Here is a 20112-nt window from a genome sequence, read left to right as displayed (position 1 = left end):
TCACAACAAGGAAGGGAGGTGGCTGCTTTTATTATCCACCTTTTAAAGATGAGGGAAGTGAGTCTTGGAGAGGTTAAGTGACTTCCCCAAGGTCTCACCATAAGTGTCAGAGGCCAAAATTGAACCTAAGTCTTCTTGACTCAGTTTGTCTATAGTGCTCAATCACCAAGACTATGGCATTAGAGTCTGCAGACTCTTGTGATGTTAGCTGTATGACTTGTCCTAAGTGAAAATTGTACCAGGTTTGTGTGTGTGTGGCGGGGTGGGAGTGATGGGGAGACAAGGATAGAGTGGCTTTATAGAGTTGCTCCAGCCTTTTAGGAAGACCTATAATATTTCAGAGTTGTTACCAGGTATGATACCCTGTCTGTATTTCTGAACTCCTAAGTTAAAATTCTTAACCTCTTCTAGTCTCCCCCCAAGTACCACCCTCCTCTCCTTCCCCAACCTATTTCCAGAAGGAGAAAAGAGCCAGCAATGGTATTAGCACTCTTATTTAGTGCCAGAATATTAAGTACAGTGAAATCTGTCAAAAAAAAAAATGAATTTCTTCTGTGCAATTTCCCTCTGCTTCTCCCACATCTCCTTACTTTGATGGCTGCTGTCAAAGCAGCAGGTGACAGGCTGTATGATATAAATCATTCATCTGAGTGCATAGATTCATTTGTGGGGGAGGGGGTGAAACTCTTCCAAGGGAGAGCCTCTTCTGATTTTGAGAGAAGGTGGCAGCATGAAACAGTGGAAAGAACCCTTACCCCCAGAGTCAGAATGCCTAGAATGCTGGCTCTGTCACCTAACTTCAATTTAATTATCTGTAAAATTAGAGGGCTGGCCTCATGATCAAAGATCCCTTTCAATTTTGAGATTCTGGGAAAAATCCTCTCAAGATAGTTTTTATTATAGGAATAAAAAGGTCCAGTGTGATAGTGTTGGGAGGTGAAGGTGACAACTTAAAATTTAAGGTACTTTGTCATCACAAATACCATTTATAAAGTGCCTACTATGTGCCAGCCATTATGCTAAGTACATTACAAATATCTCTTCTTTGGTGCGCACAACAATCTTGGAAGGTAGGTGCTGTTATCCTCATTTTACAGATAAGGAAACTGAGGCAAACAGAAATTAAGAGATTTGGTCAAGGTCCCAGTTACTAAGTGTCTGAGGCTAGATTTGAATTCAGGTCTTCCTGACTCCAGATCCAGTTCTCTATCCACTGTTTCATCTAGCTACACTGTATACAGTATATATACTGTATACATTTATACAATATATGTAACCTTACTATATCTCTGATGTAACGAAACTCAATGTAGCCTTGCTATAACTCTGACATAACAAAACTCATCTTGAGCCTCACCTGAGGGGGTTTAATTACTAAATTAGGTGGTCAGACCTGCACAGATGACATGTATCTTACAGATATTGTTATAGGGCAGTTTTCATATATAAGCATAAAATAATAGCTTCAATAATGCTATATGCCTATTTCTATATCACATGTTTACATGAAAAGTAATTAGTATGTGATACCATATACTATGATTAAGATACAATCCCCTCTAATTATTTTGGAGGGAGCAAGAATGAAAGCTATCCATCATTATGTCTTCCCTAAGGAACATTTGTCGCTATCTGCATAGTGCTATTATAAATTAGATATCAATCCATTCTCTCCAAGAAAATTCCACTTAATAACAGTGAGCTTCCTCCAAGAGACTTCTGAGCTGATAGTTATGACACAGAAGGAACAGCAAAGAGAGTACAGCTAAGTTAGATTCTTTGCTTTTGACACATTGTCTCAGAGGTCATTCTGAGAGCCCTACTGGTGTTGGGGAAGAGGAACAGGGTTTTCAGAAATGACTTGAGTCTTGGCGGGGTCACTGACTAGTTCTGGGACCTAGAACAAGTCACTGAAGGCTTAGGTTAGAATGGGAACAATAATACCAGCCGTGCCAACTTCACAGAATTGTTGTGAATAAGATTATGGGAGAGATCCTTGAGGATGGGTCCTTAACTTTTTGATATCATGCATCCCCTTGAGCACCTCCTAAAGCCTATTTTTCTATGTACAAAATACATAGGATTACAAAGGAAGTCCATCATATTGGAATAGTTACCAAATTTTTAAAAAGTATAGACACCAGATTAAGAAGGCTTGTCTTAGTCAAGGTTAGGAAACCTGTGGCCTCAAGGCCACATGTGGCCCTCTAGGTTCTCAAGCGTGGCTGCAGGTTCCCTGCCCCTGTCTCAAATCAATATTTTGTATTTGTAGAGAATCATGGAATTCAAGTAAGAGGAGATCTTAAGGGTCACCTAATCACATCTGAAAAGAAATTCCATCTACAACATCTTTGACAAAGGGTCATTCAGCTTCAGCCTGAGCACCTCTCATAAAGGGGAACTCTCTTCTGAGACAGCACATTTCATTTTGAGATAGCTCTGATTATTAGGAAAGCTATTATATCTGAATGAAATCTCTGCCCCTTCCACGTACTGCTCTCTGTTCTGTCCTCTGGAACTAAGCAGAATCAGCCACTATCTTTTCCACCAGACAACTCTCCAAATACTTGAATACAGTAATAATAGTCTATTATAGCCCCTCACCCCTACCCCCCCTGCCCAGCCCCAATTCTCATACAGAACATGTTTCTCTTATTTATCATTCTAGTCACCTCCCAAGACTTTCTGTCTTGTCACTTTCCTTCCTAAAATGTGGTACCTAAAAGCCAACACAATATTTCTGATGTGACATAGAACTCTAGAGTAGAGTAGAGAGCAGGACCACCATCTTCTTAATTTTGAACATGATATGTCTTTTCTATTACAGAATAAGACCATGTCAGTCTTTTTCCATGTCATGCTGTTAACACATATGAACTTCAACTAAAACTCTCAGATATTTTTCACATATGCTGTTGTCTAACCATGCCCCACATCCTGTACTTGTGAAGTTGAGTTTTTGAAACCAAGTTAAGAGCTTTACATTTGTCCTGATTTAATTTCATCATATCTGCTTCAGTTCATTATTCTAACTTGTAGAGACCTTTTTGAATCTGTCATCTAATGTGTTAGTACTCCCTTCCCAACTTGGTGTTATCTGTGTATTTGATAAACCTGAATTTATGACTTCTTCTAAGCTACTGATAAAAATATGTTGAATAGTACAGTACCAGGACAGTTTCCCTGAGCAACTCTCCTGGAGACCTTCCTACAATCTGTGGACCCATTTATAATGTGAACCCATTCATCAATGACAACTCCTCGGGTCTGGTCATCTGACCAGAACTAGTATTCACCTAACCATGTTACCTGTCATCCATTTGAGATCTATCCATTATCACTCCAGTTTTCAGAAAACATTCTAGTACTACTTGCATCTTCATATTCTTTGCAACATGGAACACAGCCCAGTACTCTGAACACTTGTCCCTGTAGCCAAAAACAAGATTATACTTAAAATTTATGGTCTGACAATTCTCAGTTTCCATTAGTCAAAGAGAGCAAAGGTTCACTTTGAAGGTCTGCCATATGCTTCATTAATTCAGTATGAATATTCCTAAAGGAACATTCCTTGATCCCATCAATAATTGCTCATGTTCACGTAGACAGCTGGCTTTCTATTAAAAACACATTACTGTAGTTTATGGTAATGTTTAGAAATATAACTCTGAGTAGAACTGTGGTTATGAGCACACAAAAGGAGAGTTAGTATAAAAGAATGTTCAGTTTAACAACTTTTTATTGGGCACCTACTGTGTGCAAGGCCCCATGCTAGGTGCTGGTGGGGCAGAGATGTCCCTGTCTTTGGGGAACTTACATGTAGTAAGCTAGTAGGGAAATGAGGTAAGGACAAAAATGATCGTTGATACCAATTAGAAAGTGATCAGTGCACAGGAGAGGCATGGAATAAACCACTGCTACTTGGGAGATTTGAGGAGAGAATGGAGAACCTGCAACATTTTTATAGACAACTCTTGTTTTTACAAAACTCAAAATGTATCTGATGGCAAGGAGTAGCAGGCACTTTGAGCAAAGCACCAGATGGCCTAGAGGTTATCTTTTTGATTTTTATTAAGCTTCTTTGCTGCCTAATTCCTTCCCCTTCTGGCTCAGTGGTAATTTTCCTGAATCCCAAGAAAGTTACAGTCAGCAGAGAATAAATCAAGATAAAGGAGAAGAAGCTATCAAGAGGAGAGAATATGGAGCTTCAAGGGAGCAGCAGTACCACATACAAGCATTGGGGAAATATAGGAAGGACGCTGAGAGGCATGAGACACAACCTGGCCACCTATTGACTGCTTGAATAAAGTGGAAGCACACAGAATGATCTGAACAGAGGACATATGGGATCATCTCTTTGTATTTGTGTGCTGACAGCAAGACCTTCACTTCCACCAGTTTTCTACCCGACAGTAATGTGGGGTAGTGACCAGTGATCTCAGGCTAGGGACATCCCCGAGCATATATTGGCTCTTGCAGCACAGCTGTAATGACAAAAGGAACAAAAACAATAGCTGACATGTAGACAATGATGTACATAGTTCTTAGCCCAGTGCCTGACACATAGTAGGCACTTAATAAATGCTTGTTGACTAACTGGTATGGGGTATAGGCTGTAGCTTTTTAATAATATATATGAGGCAACAAAATAGACTGTTTTGTATATTTTTTAAAAGAAGAATTAGATAGACTACTGCTTTTCTAACCATTAAGAAGCCAACCTGTCTAGGGGTTGAAAAACAAGCCAGGGATTAACAATGTCTTTTTGAATATCAAGAGTCTATGTATCCATGAGATGCTAAGAACCAATTAGAAAGTATCACCTGCTCCTTCCTTATGAAAGTCAAATCCATTTCATAAGTCATAGCCAGCCAGTGTTTTAGCTGATGGAGCTTGAGGCAACAGCTGTCAAAATTCCACATCAAGTCAACATGGTGTATCCCTTGGGGATCTCAGTTCTACTCTTGGCCATCCTTCAGACTAGCATAGGAAAATGACACCCTCCCTGAATCCTAATTTCTTCATCTGCAAAATGAGATTGGACTAAATAATCTCCATGGTTTGTAGAGAGCCTTGAAGTTGGAAAAAATCATGGAGGTCATCTCTTCCAAACTTCTGTCTAGTCAAAAGCCAACCTCCCATCCCCACATCCAACTTCAGCATCCCCTGTTAGATGGTCACCCATAGTCTGCTTAATACTTGCAATGAGCTCACTACCTTGATTCCTCTTTCAGGAATCTACATCCAAAACCAAACCTAGTAAAACAGCAGCCCCTCACCTTCCTGAAGAAGGAGCTCTGCCTGCGATAAGGCTCCCTTACAGATCACTTCTCTTTGGGCTGAGTTCTAGACAAGAGTGACTCATTGGAAAGACTACCCTCACACTTCCTTCGCTGAATGACTCACTCCTGAATTTTGACTTCAGTGCTTTAAAGGAGCAAAATAAACAGAGTAGGGAAGGAGGATTAGATTCCAAACTCACCCCCACACTACTTACTGCACTCCCACTGCTTCCTTCTTTCTAGTCACTCAAAAATCAAGCTTTTTAGTAAGCTGGGAAAAACAAAAGAAGAGAACTGGGAACAGCCTGAGTCTCTGCTTTTAAACCACTGCACTGACCTGAAGTGGTCCCGCTGCTGACTGCTGTTAGTTCTCTGATGAGGGAGTGTCTTCTTCCCCTTTTATCTGCTTGTGATTATTAATTAGTACTCTCTGACTGTATGTACTCTGTAAATGAGTAGGACTTCTGCATTTCTGATTGTGGCCTTGAATACGTCTGGGTCTATTTATAATTTTTATGCTTGCGGTAAAATACCATTGGTCATAATGGAGGTGAGCAGAGGTATGGATAATCCAAGAGCCTGGGCTGAGAAGAAATTGATTGATCTTTGGAATGGGTTATGATGTTTTACCAGCAAATAGACCTTCTTAGTAGTACCTTTCTGTACGCTATTCCTTGGGCCCATGTTGGTATGGCAGGGAGAGATACATATATATATACACATATATACATACATACATATACATATATATGTATATAGATAGAGACAGGGACAGAGAGAAGAAGAAGAAGAGGAGGAGGAGGAGGAGGCGGAGGAGGAGGCGGAGGAGGATGAGGAGGAGGAGGAGGAGGAGGAGGAGGAGGAGGAGGAGGAAGGAGGAGGAGGAGGAGGAGGAGGAGGAGGAGGAGGAGGAAGAAGAAGAAGAAGAAGAAGAAGAAGAAGAAGAAGAAGAAGAGGAGAAAGTGCTTTGTGATAGAGGAGAAATAATCCAAGGTACTTATGTAGTTGATCAGTTTCACAAATGTAAACTTCTATATATGAAGAACAGGCAGTGCCTACCTGATGTGATTTTACAGGTGCCAAGAAGACCCTTCTGCCCTAAATATCTGCCTCCCCCATCTTCTTATTAGCCTGCCAGGATACTTGAAATTCATTCCTAACTGATTTATTACTTTGCATTGACATAGGTATAAAATTTAGTTCCTGGCTGGTTTTTAACTCCTTCCCTCCACCCCACCCCTCACCCAGGCAAATTTTTCATTAAGCTATTTAGAACTTAATGTGATTTAGTTTAGTGATGTGCCTTTCTTGAAGACAGGTGACATTAGGCCACTGAACCTATGGGAATTTTGATGGGAAGGGAAGCAGGGAGGAATCATTTTGAAACAGACTTCCTTTAGGAGTGTAGATCTTGGTGAAATTCCCATCCTCCTGCCCTTCTCCCCTTGGATATTCAGGGTAGGTAAAGAGGGGTTGAAGCTTCAAAAAAAGAGATGTGAGAAGGTACTAGGAACAAAACTACTGGTCTTGCTTCAATTTTGTCCAAGGGCACACCTTAACTTGTGCCGCGTAGGACTATGTTCTACATAGATTATCAATAGCTTTGAGGAAATAAAAATTCTTTTGTCCTACTACAGCGGACTTGCCTCTCCTCTGCATGCTGCTTAGTTTCAGATATGGAATTACAGAATGTTGCCATTCAAAATGACTCCAGACATTATCTGGAGAGAGGCAAAGAGCTCTGGATGGCCATCGGAACCTGAGTTCAAAGCTAGGCCCTGTTACTCACTGCTGGTAGACTAAGGGCTTGCCGAGGTCCCTTAGACTTCAAGGTCCCTTTCAGTTCAAAGACCTGTCATCCTTTTTGTTTTCAGGTGAGCTGATGGAGGCTGACAGGAATTTGTTGTTTTGCTAAGGTCACACAATGAGTTGGCAGATGCTAGAAGACATTGTTAATATTAAGGGGAAAAAAAATCTCTCTTAAAGGATTTCAGAGTCAGAACTGGGGAGCTTGGAAAAGCACATGTTCTGAAGACAGCTTTGTATGTGGTGGTACCATCTGAAAGGGAAATGGCAAAAATGAAAGAATTGTACCTAGAGGCCTTGTTTCTGACTCAAGGCTGTGCCTTAAAGTGACAATGGAATTCAGGATCACCATTCCCCATCTTAGCCCCAGCTTCCGAGTGTATTAATTTGTTACTGATTGTTCTGCTTTGAACTCCAGCATAAGAGCTTTTTTAATGTTCCTCCCCTTTAGAATTGGCTATTGTTTTTTAAAATTGGTATTAGAAATGTCCAGGAAACTCCCTCCACTCTGTATCTACTCTTTAATTTAATAGTCTTAGAGCATTACCTGGGACAATGAAAAGTTAAGTGACTTAACTAAGGTCACACAGCTTGTATGTCTCAAGGTGGGATTTGAAATAAGGCCTTCTTGACACCGAGGCCAACTCTCCATCCATTATACCACATTACTCTAGGAGTGAAGTTTTCTATAGGTTGAAGCTGGTCTAACACCTGTCAAAGTTGGCATTTCACTGATATGCTTTGAGCTTGGGACAGTATGTCTGCCACCCAAAGATTAGTCTAGCTGGGTCCAGAAAGACTCAGCCAGAATGCTGACTACCAGATAAATCTGTCCATCCTTTCTTCCTTCCTTCCTTCCAACTGCTATAACATAGCCCTTTACAAAAGCATCAGTGGAGAGAAGTACCCACAAGATCATGGATCTTTGAAGCATGCCCCCCTTTTTAGTTTTATAAAGCACTATAAGAACACAGGGTCACCTCCCCATCATGCTAAGACATCAGCAGTAGAACTTCTGTAGAAGGATGGTGGACAGTGGATAAAACATACATGTAAAGAGAGTAGTCTAAAACAGAGTGTTATCAAATAAATGGTTAGGTTGGAATCTTTTAGAGGAGATGACCAAAGGACAGCATGAGACTTTATTCCTATCCTTAAAGCATTTATGTAGTCTGAAAATTGGCTATTTATTGTTCCTGCTCCAAAGACCATAAAGCCAAGACTTGGAGAGGTTAATGTGCTCAAACCCATGCCAAGGCTACATAGCTTGTAAAAGGTCTTGAGAAGTCATCCGATCCATTCCTCTACCTGACTGTGGTAGAGCCAGGAAAGCAGCCAAGGAGTGACTGCACCCTGGCATATGATAGAGTGTTCCAGCCCCTTGCCCTGGCTTCCTTCCCAATTTCAAATGGCTTGGAAATCATGAACAGTGAAAGAGTGAACTTCTTAGGTAGTTAATTATATCCCTAAAGGATAAGTAAATTTTATGAATCTCATTTCCAGATCAGGAAACTGCTAAATTAAGAATAAGAGTTTGGAATTAGAGCCAAGGTCCAGTTTTCGGGCTTGGATGGCTAGTCCACATTGATCCCAAAAGGCAATGGTTTTATTTGACGAAAATCTAAATAAGGTCACAGGAGAAACTGCTTGAACCTGACAGCCACCTTGTGGTTGTTGTGGCACTTTTCAGGCAGAGAGGGGAAAGACTCTTAGCAGAGTCTAGGCATATTTTTGCTTTCTAAAGCATTTGTGTAAATGCATAGTATCTTCTTGGGTGGGCTTTGCAATGAAAGAATTGGCTCTTGAAAGAGTTGTTGCCTTCCAGGGCCACCAGCAGTCATGAGAAGCTGGCCTGTAACATGGGACTTTTAATGACACAAAATCAGGTTAACTAGGAAAGCTTAAACTGAAATCAGAATTTCACACTTTGGTGATAGCACTCTTGAAGTGATCACTGGGTTGGGGAAATCAAGGCTGGCTTTTTTTTTTTTTAAGATGAACACTTCCCCAAACACCTCATTCTTGTATTTTAAAACAAGGAGATGTGTAAGGATGAAAAATCTGCACAGGTTTCCACAGATGTTCCACTGGATCTGTGGAATGTATCTAGGCTTGCTGCCAGCCCAAGGAATAAATAAAGTCAGATCTGGAGGTGAGGAAACCTGTTAATTAAAAGTCTGGCCAAGAACCAGTCCTACAAGAAATAGTTAGGATATATCAGGCTGAGACTCAGAAAGTCACAAGTTAACCTGTACAAAGCACCCATTAGGGAAAAAAGAGACCACACTACAGTGGAATTCCCACACCAATTTATATTTTGTTTTGCTTGGGAAATTAGTCTTTTACATCATCCACAATTTATCGCAGCTTACATCCCTGCTTTCTTCCTTCAAGCTCTGACCATCTGGCTTCTTTACCCTGGGGGTAGTGTTTTCCCTCTTTCTATCAGTTCCCTTACCTCTCACAGTTCCCAGGAAGGAAGGAAAAAGCTCAGGATTGGGGTCCAGTCTGTTTCTCTGATGCCGGCAAGTCAGGCAGAAGAGCAGGGCAAAGTGAAGTGAGCCGGAGGGTCCTTGGGGAATTGCAGCCGAAGGGTCAGCTGTAGGCTTGGTGAGGCTGGAGGAGGGAGCCCTCGTATATAAAGAAGGCAGCTAGCCCAGACTGGGTATGAGCTGCTCCTTCACACGGGAGGGAGGGAGTGGGAGAGGGAAGAGAGGGGGGCCCATTCCGCTCTATGAAAGACAGGCTTCATCCCTGTAGAAGCCCTGGTCAAGAAGGGGAGTTCCTCCTGCTTTTCTAATGTTTATGAATATTCCACTGTGTTCCCCGCCTCCCCCCACGCCCCCAGAGCCAAATCCTTTCTGAACTCCCAGTCTTGGGTTTTCTTGAGTCTGATTATTGTAGGAGAGGTAGAGAGGTTGGGGGCTGGGGCTGGAGGGGTGAATCTGGCTGGTATTAATAGACACAACAGGACATTTCAGAATGGGATCATTCCATAATAGTAGGAATGGGGGGCAAAGGGGCTGGCTACCATGGCAACGAGTCTGTGCTTCTAAGACTGCACTTGACTGGCAATAGAGGGGGGTCTATGGGGCAGCAAGGGAGTTTGTGAATGGGGAGGGGGTGATAATAGTCAAGTCAGTGGGAAAAGCTGAAGGGCCCTTGTTTGGCCAAATGAGAGGGGACTCTTTCAGGACAGTTGCTATAGGGTCCTTGTGTCCTGCCCTGTATAATTAGCCTCCGTGAAGCCTAGTTGAATAAAATTGATGCCTTTATCTGGAGATGAGCACAGCTGCATACTTCCTAATAATAGGGTGCTGTCTACCCCTCATAGGCAACTTGGGCTCAGTCTGGGAGTCCCCATTTTAGAGAAATAGGATGACCCCTAAAGTGAGAACCAGGACTTTCTCTGTCATATTTCTCTTTGATTATATCTTGGGAGGGTGGAGAGGGCGACAGTGTGTTTTAGATGTGGTTAGAAGGGGTGTGTGTGTGTCTGTGTGTCTGTGTGTCTGTGTGAGAGAGAGACAGAGACAGAGACAGAGACAGAGACAAACACAAACAGAGACAGGTAGAGACAGAGACAGATAGAATGACTTTCTAATTCATCCAAGGGTTACTCTCTTGACCAAGACTTTCTCTTTCCTCTGCCCCACAGATGCGCAGTAAAACAACTAATTCCACTTCTCTTTTCAAGCCTAGAGGAGTTTTAAATCCAAACTAAGTTCAATTAAATTCTTTTCTTCTTTATCCTAAGGAACAGGCTAAATTTGTGAAAAAATATTCTAAATTTAACCAATCTCCCCCCTCACCCCAAAAGTTTTAGGATGGGAGATTAAATTTTAAAGCTTTCTCCCCAAATCTGGGATAAAGACCAGAGAACAGTGCTAAACATCCCCTAGCAGTACGAAAGTATAATTGTTTTCCCTGCCCTTCAGAGTTTTTTCTTTCTATTTTTATATTGTTGAAGGTATTTAGGTGTCTGAGTATGGACACGGAAATGCTAGAAATAAGTGTTCATAGAGAAGAAGGTAGAAAAATTCTTTGTGAAAGAGACCAGGGAGCTAGCACTTAGCCCCTCTGCTAGTGACCCCTGCTGGACACTTTTTGTAATTCCATAAACATCTATCAACCAACAAAAATTTAATAAACTTAATATTATGTACCTGGTCCTATGAGGAATACAAGAGAAATGGATCCTATCTCCAAGAGCTTGGTGATGCACGACAAACATTTTTGAAACAATAAGAGAATAATTTTGTGATAATTGTCATTATTAGTATGTGATTAAGAACTGAATTATGGCCTGGGGACAATAAATACATTTAGTTTAGAAGTTTAGAAAAAGGCTAGCAATCACTGAAGGCTGACGTTTTATGGATGAGAAAGGATTTAAACTGGGCCTGGAAGGATAGTTAGGTTTGGACAGGCAGAGAAGGGAGGGTGGGGCTCAGGCAAGTAGAGGGAGTAGCTTAGGTAAAAAGTCTGAAACTGAGAATGGACATTAATTCATCACAGGATCGTAGATCTAGAGATGAAGAGTCTCTCAGAGATCCTGTCCAACAATTTCAGTTTACAGTTGAGGAAACAATGACCCAGGCACTCTGCCCATGTTATACAATAGTAAGTGTGGCAGTATTTGGACCCAGGTCTCCTGACTCCAGAGTCAGGGATATTTTATTATATTACACTACCTGCCATACTAGTATACCTTATATATCATCTAACCTAACTGCATCATTAATTTTTTTTAAAAATGCAGATGAAGAAACTGAGACTGGTAGAGGTTACACGATTTGCTTAAGATCGCACAGTAGCCTAGTGCAGAGCCAGCATCCAAACTCAAGTCTTCCAGTTCTAAATTTGGGCATTATGCTGTGCTGCCTACCACTAAAAACCAGCTATTTAGCATGTTTTGGGCTGCATGATGGGGCAGCTAAGTGACACAGTGGATAGAGTGCCAACCCTGGAGTCAGGAGGACCTGAGTTCAAATGCAGCCTCAGATGCTGACTAGCTATATGACTGTGAGCAAGTCACTTAACCCTGTTTGCCTCAGTTTCCTCGTCTGTAAAATAAGCTGGAGAAAGAGAGGGCAAACTACTCCAGTATCTTTGCCAAGAAAACTCCAAATGGGGTCCACAGAGAGTCAGACATGACTGAAACAACTGAACAATGACAACGGGTATGTGTACAGGCATATACATATACACACATACATACACATATATACACATATGTGTATACATGCATGCAGGCATATATACATATACATACACACATATATTTGCAGGATGTCTCCCCCATTAGAGTGGAAGCTCCTTGTGGACAGGGACTCTCTTTTACTTCTTTTTATATCTCTACTGCTTAGCGTACAATAGGTGCTTAACAGATATTTATTGATTGGTAGATTATTGAGTTTGCTTCTGGGCGCTTCCCTTTAGGAAAGGCATTAAATAAACTTGAGAGCCTCTAGTGGAAGTAAACAAGATGAGTTGCCTTGAGCTGACATCATGTATCAGGTTCGGCTGAAACAATTGAGAATATTGTGCCTGGAGGAGACTTGAAGGAGGCACAATAACCGCCTTTAATCATTTGAAGTCTGTAATGTAAGAGGGAACAGGTTTGTTCTACTTGGCTGTATGAAGAGGAGCTAGAGACAAGGAACATTACAGTTACAAAGTTACAAAGAGGCAAATTTTGGGTCAAGGTAAAGAACACCACCCAATGGGCTATACAGAGGTGGAGAGGGTGACTTGGGCAGTAGTGGGCTCTTTCTTGCTGCAGGCAGCCAGGTGATGCAGTGGAGAGTGCCCTGAGCCTAGAGTCAGAAAGACCTGAGTTTGAATCCAGCCTTAGATAATCACTAGTTGTGGGACTGGGGGAAAAATCATTTAAGTGCTATTTACCTCATTTTCCCCAACTGTACAATGAGGATAACAATAGCACCTGTCACTCAGGGCTTTGATGAAGATCAAATGAGATAATACTTGTGCGTAGCCCAGTGCCTGGTACATAGTAGGCACTTAATAAATGCTTCTTTCTCCTTCCTTTCACAGATCTGTTATAAAACAGGGGCTCAACCCTTTTTATGTCATGGACTTCTTTGCCAGTCCAGTGAAGCCTATAGACCCCCTACCCAGACTAATGTTTTAAAATGTATAACAAAAATTATATAGGAGGTATATAAATTATATAAAATTATATATATAGGGAATAAATTATGTTGAAATATTTAGGTCTATGAATATGTCTATATCTATAGATTTACCTATTGAGATGTTTATCTGTACAGTTCCCAGATTAAGAAGTCATGTTTTAGATGGTTTGAGTCAGGCTAGATGGCAGTTGAGGCTGTTTAAATGGGATGGGGCCATCTTATTACAAGCCTTGAAAAATAGGTGTGAGTCATTTCAATCATGTCCTTCTCTTCATGGCCCCATTTGAGGTTTTCTTGGCAAAGATATTGGAGTGGTTTTGCCATTTCCTTCTCTAGCTCATTTTACAGATGAGGAAACTGAGGCAAACAGGGTTAAGTGACTTGCTCAGGGTCACACAGGTAATGCCTGAGGTCACATTTGAACTCAAGTCTTCCTAACTCCAGGTTGAGAGCTCTATTCACTGCACCACCTAGCTGCCTCTAGATGCTGAAAAATAGGTAGAGGAATTTAAACTCAGTGGGATAGGCTGTTGTCAACCATTAAAGTTCTTGACCAGTAGAGTGGAATGATGGAGGTGATTCTTTATGAATTTCATAACTAGTCTTACAGTGTCTCATGGACACCCTTTCTGGCTGATGTTACTTGTGGTAGATGAATGCTAAGAAGTAAGTCTGTAGAAAGTGAGGAAGGTTTTGTGGTAACCTGCACGCACACACACACACATACACGCATACACAAAGAGGTTTGTATGATTCCCATATACCAGTAGAAGCTGCCTCAGATTCAGATTCCCTCAGATACTCTGAGCATCTCCACACTGCTCTGATTCACCTTTTGTATCTCTCTCTCTCTCTCTCTCTCTCTCTCTCTCTCTCTCTCTCTCTCTCTCTCTCTCTACACACACACACACACACACACACACACACACACACACACACACACACATATAAAATTATAACTGGAGCCACAGTCCAACCAGGCTCAGTAGAGGAGGGGGCAGGGTAAGGTTGTTTCTGGGAGAACCCTTTGCAAAAATATTGCTCAGGATTAAATAATCCAGAGTTTAATCTCCTACCCACTATTTTGTCACATATTCACTCAGATTTTTTTTTCTCCCACATGCAGGGGAGACAGTTGTTTTTTCATACTGAATAGTGTTAGAAACCATTTTGAAAACATCAGAGTCCTTTAAGGCCTTTGTAAAGGTAGAGGTTTTAAATTAACATTTTTATATTTGACTTTTGAAATTGGTGTAAAAATGAACCAACACTCAAAAACTATTTACTGTTTGAAAAATGAAGTTTTTCCATTATCCTGTATCTGCTTCTACTTTTCTCATTTTGCTTATTTCCTTTCTGCATATTTAATACTATAAAAATTTTATTATAAAGTCATATAATAAGTCTCCAGTTCTGGGTTTGCTAATCTTGAGGAACGGGAAGTATCTATGGACGTATAAACACATCCCACATTTTCCAAGCCTCCAAAGGAAGGAGAAAAGATTGCGCTTGGTTTGGACTTTTTCCAGCTTCTTGAGGAAGCAAAGGCATTATTCAAATCTGTGGATGTCAGGGCTTGGAATAGCCCTTGGAAAGAAAACTTGGGAGGGGACGTCCAGTCCAACCCCCTCATTTTACAAAGAGGGAGACAAAGTCCTAGAGAAGTTAAAGAACAACTTCTTGATCTTTTGTAAGTCGTAGAATCCAGAGGTGAACCCAGATCTTCTGGCTCCAAATCCAGTCATCTCTCCCTTGCACCATGATGGCCATGTCCCAGGTGTTTCAGGCGCCAGTGATACTGGGAAGGCTAGAAGACAGGACATAAACTGAGGGGGTGGGGCCTCAGGAGAAGGCGGTGACTGTTGATGTCTGATGTTCCTCTGTTCCATCTTTTCTCAGGCACCTGTGCAGACCATGTCACAATCGGGAGAAAGCCAAGGGCCTGGGCAAGTACATCTGCCAGAAGTGCCACTTGATTATTGATGAGCAACCTTTGATGTTCAAGAATGACTCTTATCATCCAGACCACTTCAACTGTACCCACTGTGGGTGAGTACCCTGGCATCTGGGGCAGCCTGGGAAACATGCTGTCTGTCAGGGCCTTTCAGCATTGCAGAACCAGTCAGTTATCTTAATCAATAAGATGTTGCTGAACTTCTCTGTAGCCTTTTTCCCTATGACCAAAAGAAAAAAATTTTTAATCAAATTTCAATGGAAAACACATTTAGTTGAAGGGTAAACATATCTTGTTAATTTCCTGCCTTCCATTCCGACATCATGGAATGAGTGTGACCAGTATTATTTGGAGAACAGGCAGCAGCTTAGGTGGATCTCTTGGTGCTCACTGGAGCATACATTTTACACACTCAGACTAGTAGTTCCTATTTCACATATTGTCTGTAGCCTGTTTTGCTACACTCTGGAGTTCCCCTGGATTACTGGGATCAAAGTGGGGTATTTTGGAAATAAGTACACCTGGGTTCACTCAGGGTCCTGTCCAAATTTTTAAAATCTTCTGAACTTGGTTTGCTAGCAGGCGATACCCATAGCATGTATTTTTAAAGCAACACATTTAATTAGGATGTTAATCCCAATTAATCAAAAGAAAAGTTTGAGATTCAGGTCTCCTCCGCCAGTGAATATCAGAGGAAACAGGAGGAAGCAATCCCTGGGTAAATTCATACTCTAGGTAGACAAAGTACCTCATGTAGCCAGATTGATTTGATGAGGAGAGGGGGGAGGGTAAAGATTCAGCCAGGCAATGTCTATCTTCTTATTGACCTCTTAGCTGTAGTAGTAGAAGGAGGTCATTCAGTTCATTGTTTGACAGCTGCAAGCAGATTTTGTGGATGGCTCTTTCTCCCTATGTCTCCCTGCCCCAGTGAATTCTTCTACTGGTTACCACCATGAATAAGTCTCAATGAATTATGAAAGGTGTAGCTGGACAGACATATTTCTATTATAGCTCCTCCTGTACCACCCTCCTTCTGCCAGGTGTTATACGGGATGAAGAAAAGGAGAAGGCATAGTTCCTGCCTTAAGGAAAATATATAGTCTAGTTGAGGAGGCAGGAAACATACACAAGAAATGTAACAAGACAAATGCTTTTTAGTTTCAGAACTTCAATAGATTTCACCAGTGTAGATGTTATCTCCAAAGCAGCTCCATAGCTCCTCCATGCCTTAGTAGATGTTATTCATGAGCGTCTATGGCCAAAATGATTCCTTACCTCGTAGCTAAGTCTCTGATCAAGAGCCAAGCTGATCCTTGGGTGATGGACACAGAGACCATCAATGGACCTGTACCTGAGGTCTTTCCAGCCTGCTAGGATCTAGCATAGCCTTTGAGAACACAGGATCACTCCCAGAGTAGGACTTGAGTAGAGAATACCAGTCCTAATTAGGAGAGCACAGTGTAATTTTTTTTAAAAGAGTGCTTTGCGTGAGAATTTATGAAATTAAGTTTGACTAAACAGAATGTATTAAAAAAAAGATTTTTTCTGTTTACTTTTCTGTTTGCTGTTTACTTTCTTCTATTTAGTTAAAAAGAATGCCCCACCAGCCAACACACCCTAAAAGGCATAGGAAATGGTGAATTTATAGCATCTGGGCTCTTGAAGTCTCCCTTCTGCCTTGAATTTCTGTTTTTGGAAGAATATCCAAAGCCATCACAGTCAGAGGCAGGAAGTGACCCCTGGCAAGGCCCAACATCGCTTTGTTCTCCTAAGGTCCTATATTTATGTTCCAGGAAGGAACTGACTGCGGAGGCCAGAGAGCTGAAAGGGGAACTTTACTGCCTGCCCTGCCATGACAAGATGGGGATTCCCATTTGTGGAGCTTGCCGGAGGCCCATTGAAGGCCGTGTGGTCAATGCCCTAGGAAAGCAATGGCACGTGGAGGTGAGTCTGTCATTCAAGGTCTAAAATGCAGGAGAACCATAGAAATGCTAGGCATCACTCATTGATTCAGCTATGGAAAAAAACAAGTAGTAGTAGTGCACAGACCTTCCTCATCTATCCTCACAAATGTGAATAGTAATGCTATCCTTACGTAGAACTCATCTTTGTCTTAAAACCTGCCCCTCCTCCTAACTTCTCAATTTTTGTTGATGGTACCATCATCCTTCTACTTCCTCAAGCTTAAAGCCTCAGAGTTATCTTTGATTTTTCTCTTCCTCCAACAAATTCAGTCAGTCTCCAAATCCTCTCCAGATTTTTCCAAGTTCACTCTGAATTTTAATGCCGCCACGCAAATACATGTCCTAGTTATATGTAGCCTTAACTATTGCAAATAATCTAACAGATTTCCTTCCTCCAGGCCCTCTTCTCCAATCTGTCCTTCACCCAGATAACAAAAATAATCTCCATAGTACATAGTTGCCTATAGGAGAGAATAGAGTCTCCCATGTATGACCCTTTACAATCTATTTCCTTTCCATAAGATGCCATAATATTCTATAGTCACTTTATTCCACACCCCTTCATATACTCTGTTTCAGTCAAATTGGACAAACAGACATTCTGTCATCTTACTCTATCCTCTCCTGCTTCTCTGTTGACATCTTTTCTCACCAAGACCCAATTTAGGTACCCTGGGGTTTTCTCTGACTCTCCAGTTGAATGACTTCTTATATTTCTAAAACAACTTCATTTTCACTCATTCTTTGCCTTCATCATGTTCTGTCTTCTTTCATGCTTGTACAGGCAACACGTCAGACAGGATGAATCCCCAAGGTCACAGCCACCCAGGTTCAAGTTGCTCTGTAGCCCACATTATTTTAGTTCACAAGCCTCCATTCGTGGGTTTACCTTTAATAGTCAACCAGAGACACATTTGGCTCAAAGCAAAGGCAGTTAATGAAATTGTATAAAATATATTTCCAAAATTGTCCCTTACAGCCCTAGAGTACACTCTTCCACAAATAGCCACAGTGTTGGTTTGGAGGGTAGACACCCAAAGAAATAAAAAAGGGAGAGAGATACACAAGAGGTCGACAAGGGGACTCACGTTTCTAACTTGCCCTGATTGCTTTGGGCTGATTTTGTTGATTTGGTAGTCTTTGTGTGGATGCTGCTGGACACTGCTTGGCTGTGATTTTCGGTGTCTCCAGTTTCTGGCTTGCCTGAATTCCCTGGGTAAGGGACTGTTCTTTTAGCCTGCTTTCTCAGAAAATGTAAGCACTCTTACTGGAAGACCAGTCTCTCTAATCATGCTTGCTGCAAGTGTTGGATCTGAGGCCACCCATCTCCAGATGAGATTATCAACCCCAAGTGAGAAGCTCTTTAGAACAAAGCTAATTAGCAGATCCCCTATTTAAATTTAACCCCTAGAGTCTTTCTGATTTGGAACATGGTGGCTTTGGACAGGATGGAGCTAGGTGGTACAGTAGATAGAGCACTGGGCTTGGAAATCTGACTTCAGAGACACAATAGCCATGTGACCCTGGATAAATCACTTAACCTTGTTTGCCTTAATTTCCTCATCTCTAAAATGGGCTAGAAAAGGAAATGGCAAACCGTTCCAGGATCTTTGCCAAGAAAACCCCAAAGGGCCTGAACAGAACCTTGGTCAAAGATATCACCTTAACTTGTAGTAACTTTGCAGTGCATTTCCCAAATTTTCATATCTGGCTAGGCTAGTAACAAGGGCAGTGGTTATTTGCTTAAAAACTCCGGGGTTCAGAATATTCCTCTTTTTAAATAGGAAATCTCCCCTATTCAAGGGGGAAGAAAAGGTATGAAAGTTAGGAGGAAGAAAGGAAGGGTGTGCAAGGTCTTTGTTTCTGCAGCCAATTTCGTGACCTTTTCATTATGCAGAAGAAAACATTCCCATTCTGAAAAGATTTTGTTTTGGTCTCACCCTTTCATATCTTGTAAATGCATCCAGTCAGTCAATCTCAAAGCACATCCATTAAGCACTTGGTGATACATAGAAAAGCAAAAAGCCAGTTCCTGCTTTCAGGGAGCTCACTGTCTAACATTAGACTCAGAGCCCCAAAAGGAGCATAGCTTACATCTCATTGTCTCCATTACTTCCTTCCTCCAAGTCTAAAAGATGCTTTGCTCCACCCCATCTATCTGGTTTACTTAAGGACCTGGGTTTGTAAATTTTCTTCCTTGTATTTCTTTGTACCTTGCTTAATGTTAACTGAATTGAAAAAACTCTCTTGCTTATCTACACATGGATTATCTGCAACTTTGAACAGAAATAAGCTTCTGTTTGCTCCTCTGAAACTCCCAGGAGGCATTGTAAAATTTGCTAAGGGACCCATAATGAAGGTCTCCATTCCTCTTCCTTCTCTCTAATTTTCTAATGAATACAGAAACATCTTAGATTATTTGGAGCACGACTGCTTTCGCTTCATCACAGATAATAGAGAATTATCTTTGTGTACTTACACGTACATGCATTCCAATTCTGGCTTATTTTAATGTCTTAAATGGATCAACTACAAATAAATTCATTGATCTCCTTAGCTGCTTATTCAGCTAAAACCATTTGTTCATTTGAACTAAGTGGACCCAGAAGGAATCTATGTATTGATTTGTCTCTTGTTTAATGACAGAAAGCATAGCTTTCAGCCCTATGCCTTTTTCCTTCTCTCTAATTTTCCCAGCCTCTGCTATGGGTTATTAGGTCCAGCTAACCCATCGAAATAACACCTATTAGCACCAATCACATGACTGCCTTTTTCTTCCAAATAGTACCAAAAGCCAGGAATCTTAGAATCCTCCAACTGAAAGAGATCTTCCTGAGATCTTCTTGTTACCTGTTTTTCAATAGATGGTTTTCAGGCAGTGGGAAAGCATACCTAGGATTAAACCTTAGTCCAAGTGAGCTCCACAGGTTTGTTTGACTCTGAGAGCC

At 41.4% G+C, this 20112-nt stretch overlaps 1 protein-coding gene across 4 annotated transcripts in view; it reads left to right on the top strand.

The window, feature by feature from the left end:
- Nucleotides 1-20112, top strand: part of LIMS2 (LIM zinc finger domain containing 2) — a 90477-nt gene that overhangs the window by 60337 nt on the left and 10028 nt on the right. For all 4 annotated transcript variants that reach the window (XM_072613460.1, XM_072613459.1, XM_072613458.1 and 1 more), the window contains exons 5-6: nucleotides 15146-15295; nucleotides 16994-17144. In XM_072613460.1, coding sequence (XP_072469561.1) covers nucleotides 15146-15295; nucleotides 16994-17144 — 301 coding nt within the window. The remainder of the gene's footprint in view (nucleotides 1-15145; nucleotides 15296-16993; nucleotides 17145-20112) is intronic.

This window comes from Notamacropus eugenii, chromosome 5 (genome assembly GCF_028372415.1).
Source record: "Notamacropus eugenii isolate mMacEug1 chromosome 5, mMacEug1.pri_v2, whole genome shotgun sequence".
NCBI lineage: Eukaryota > Metazoa > Chordata > Mammalia > Diprotodontia > Macropodidae > Notamacropus > Notamacropus eugenii.
This window is presented reverse-complemented; position numbering and strand designations above follow the sequence as displayed.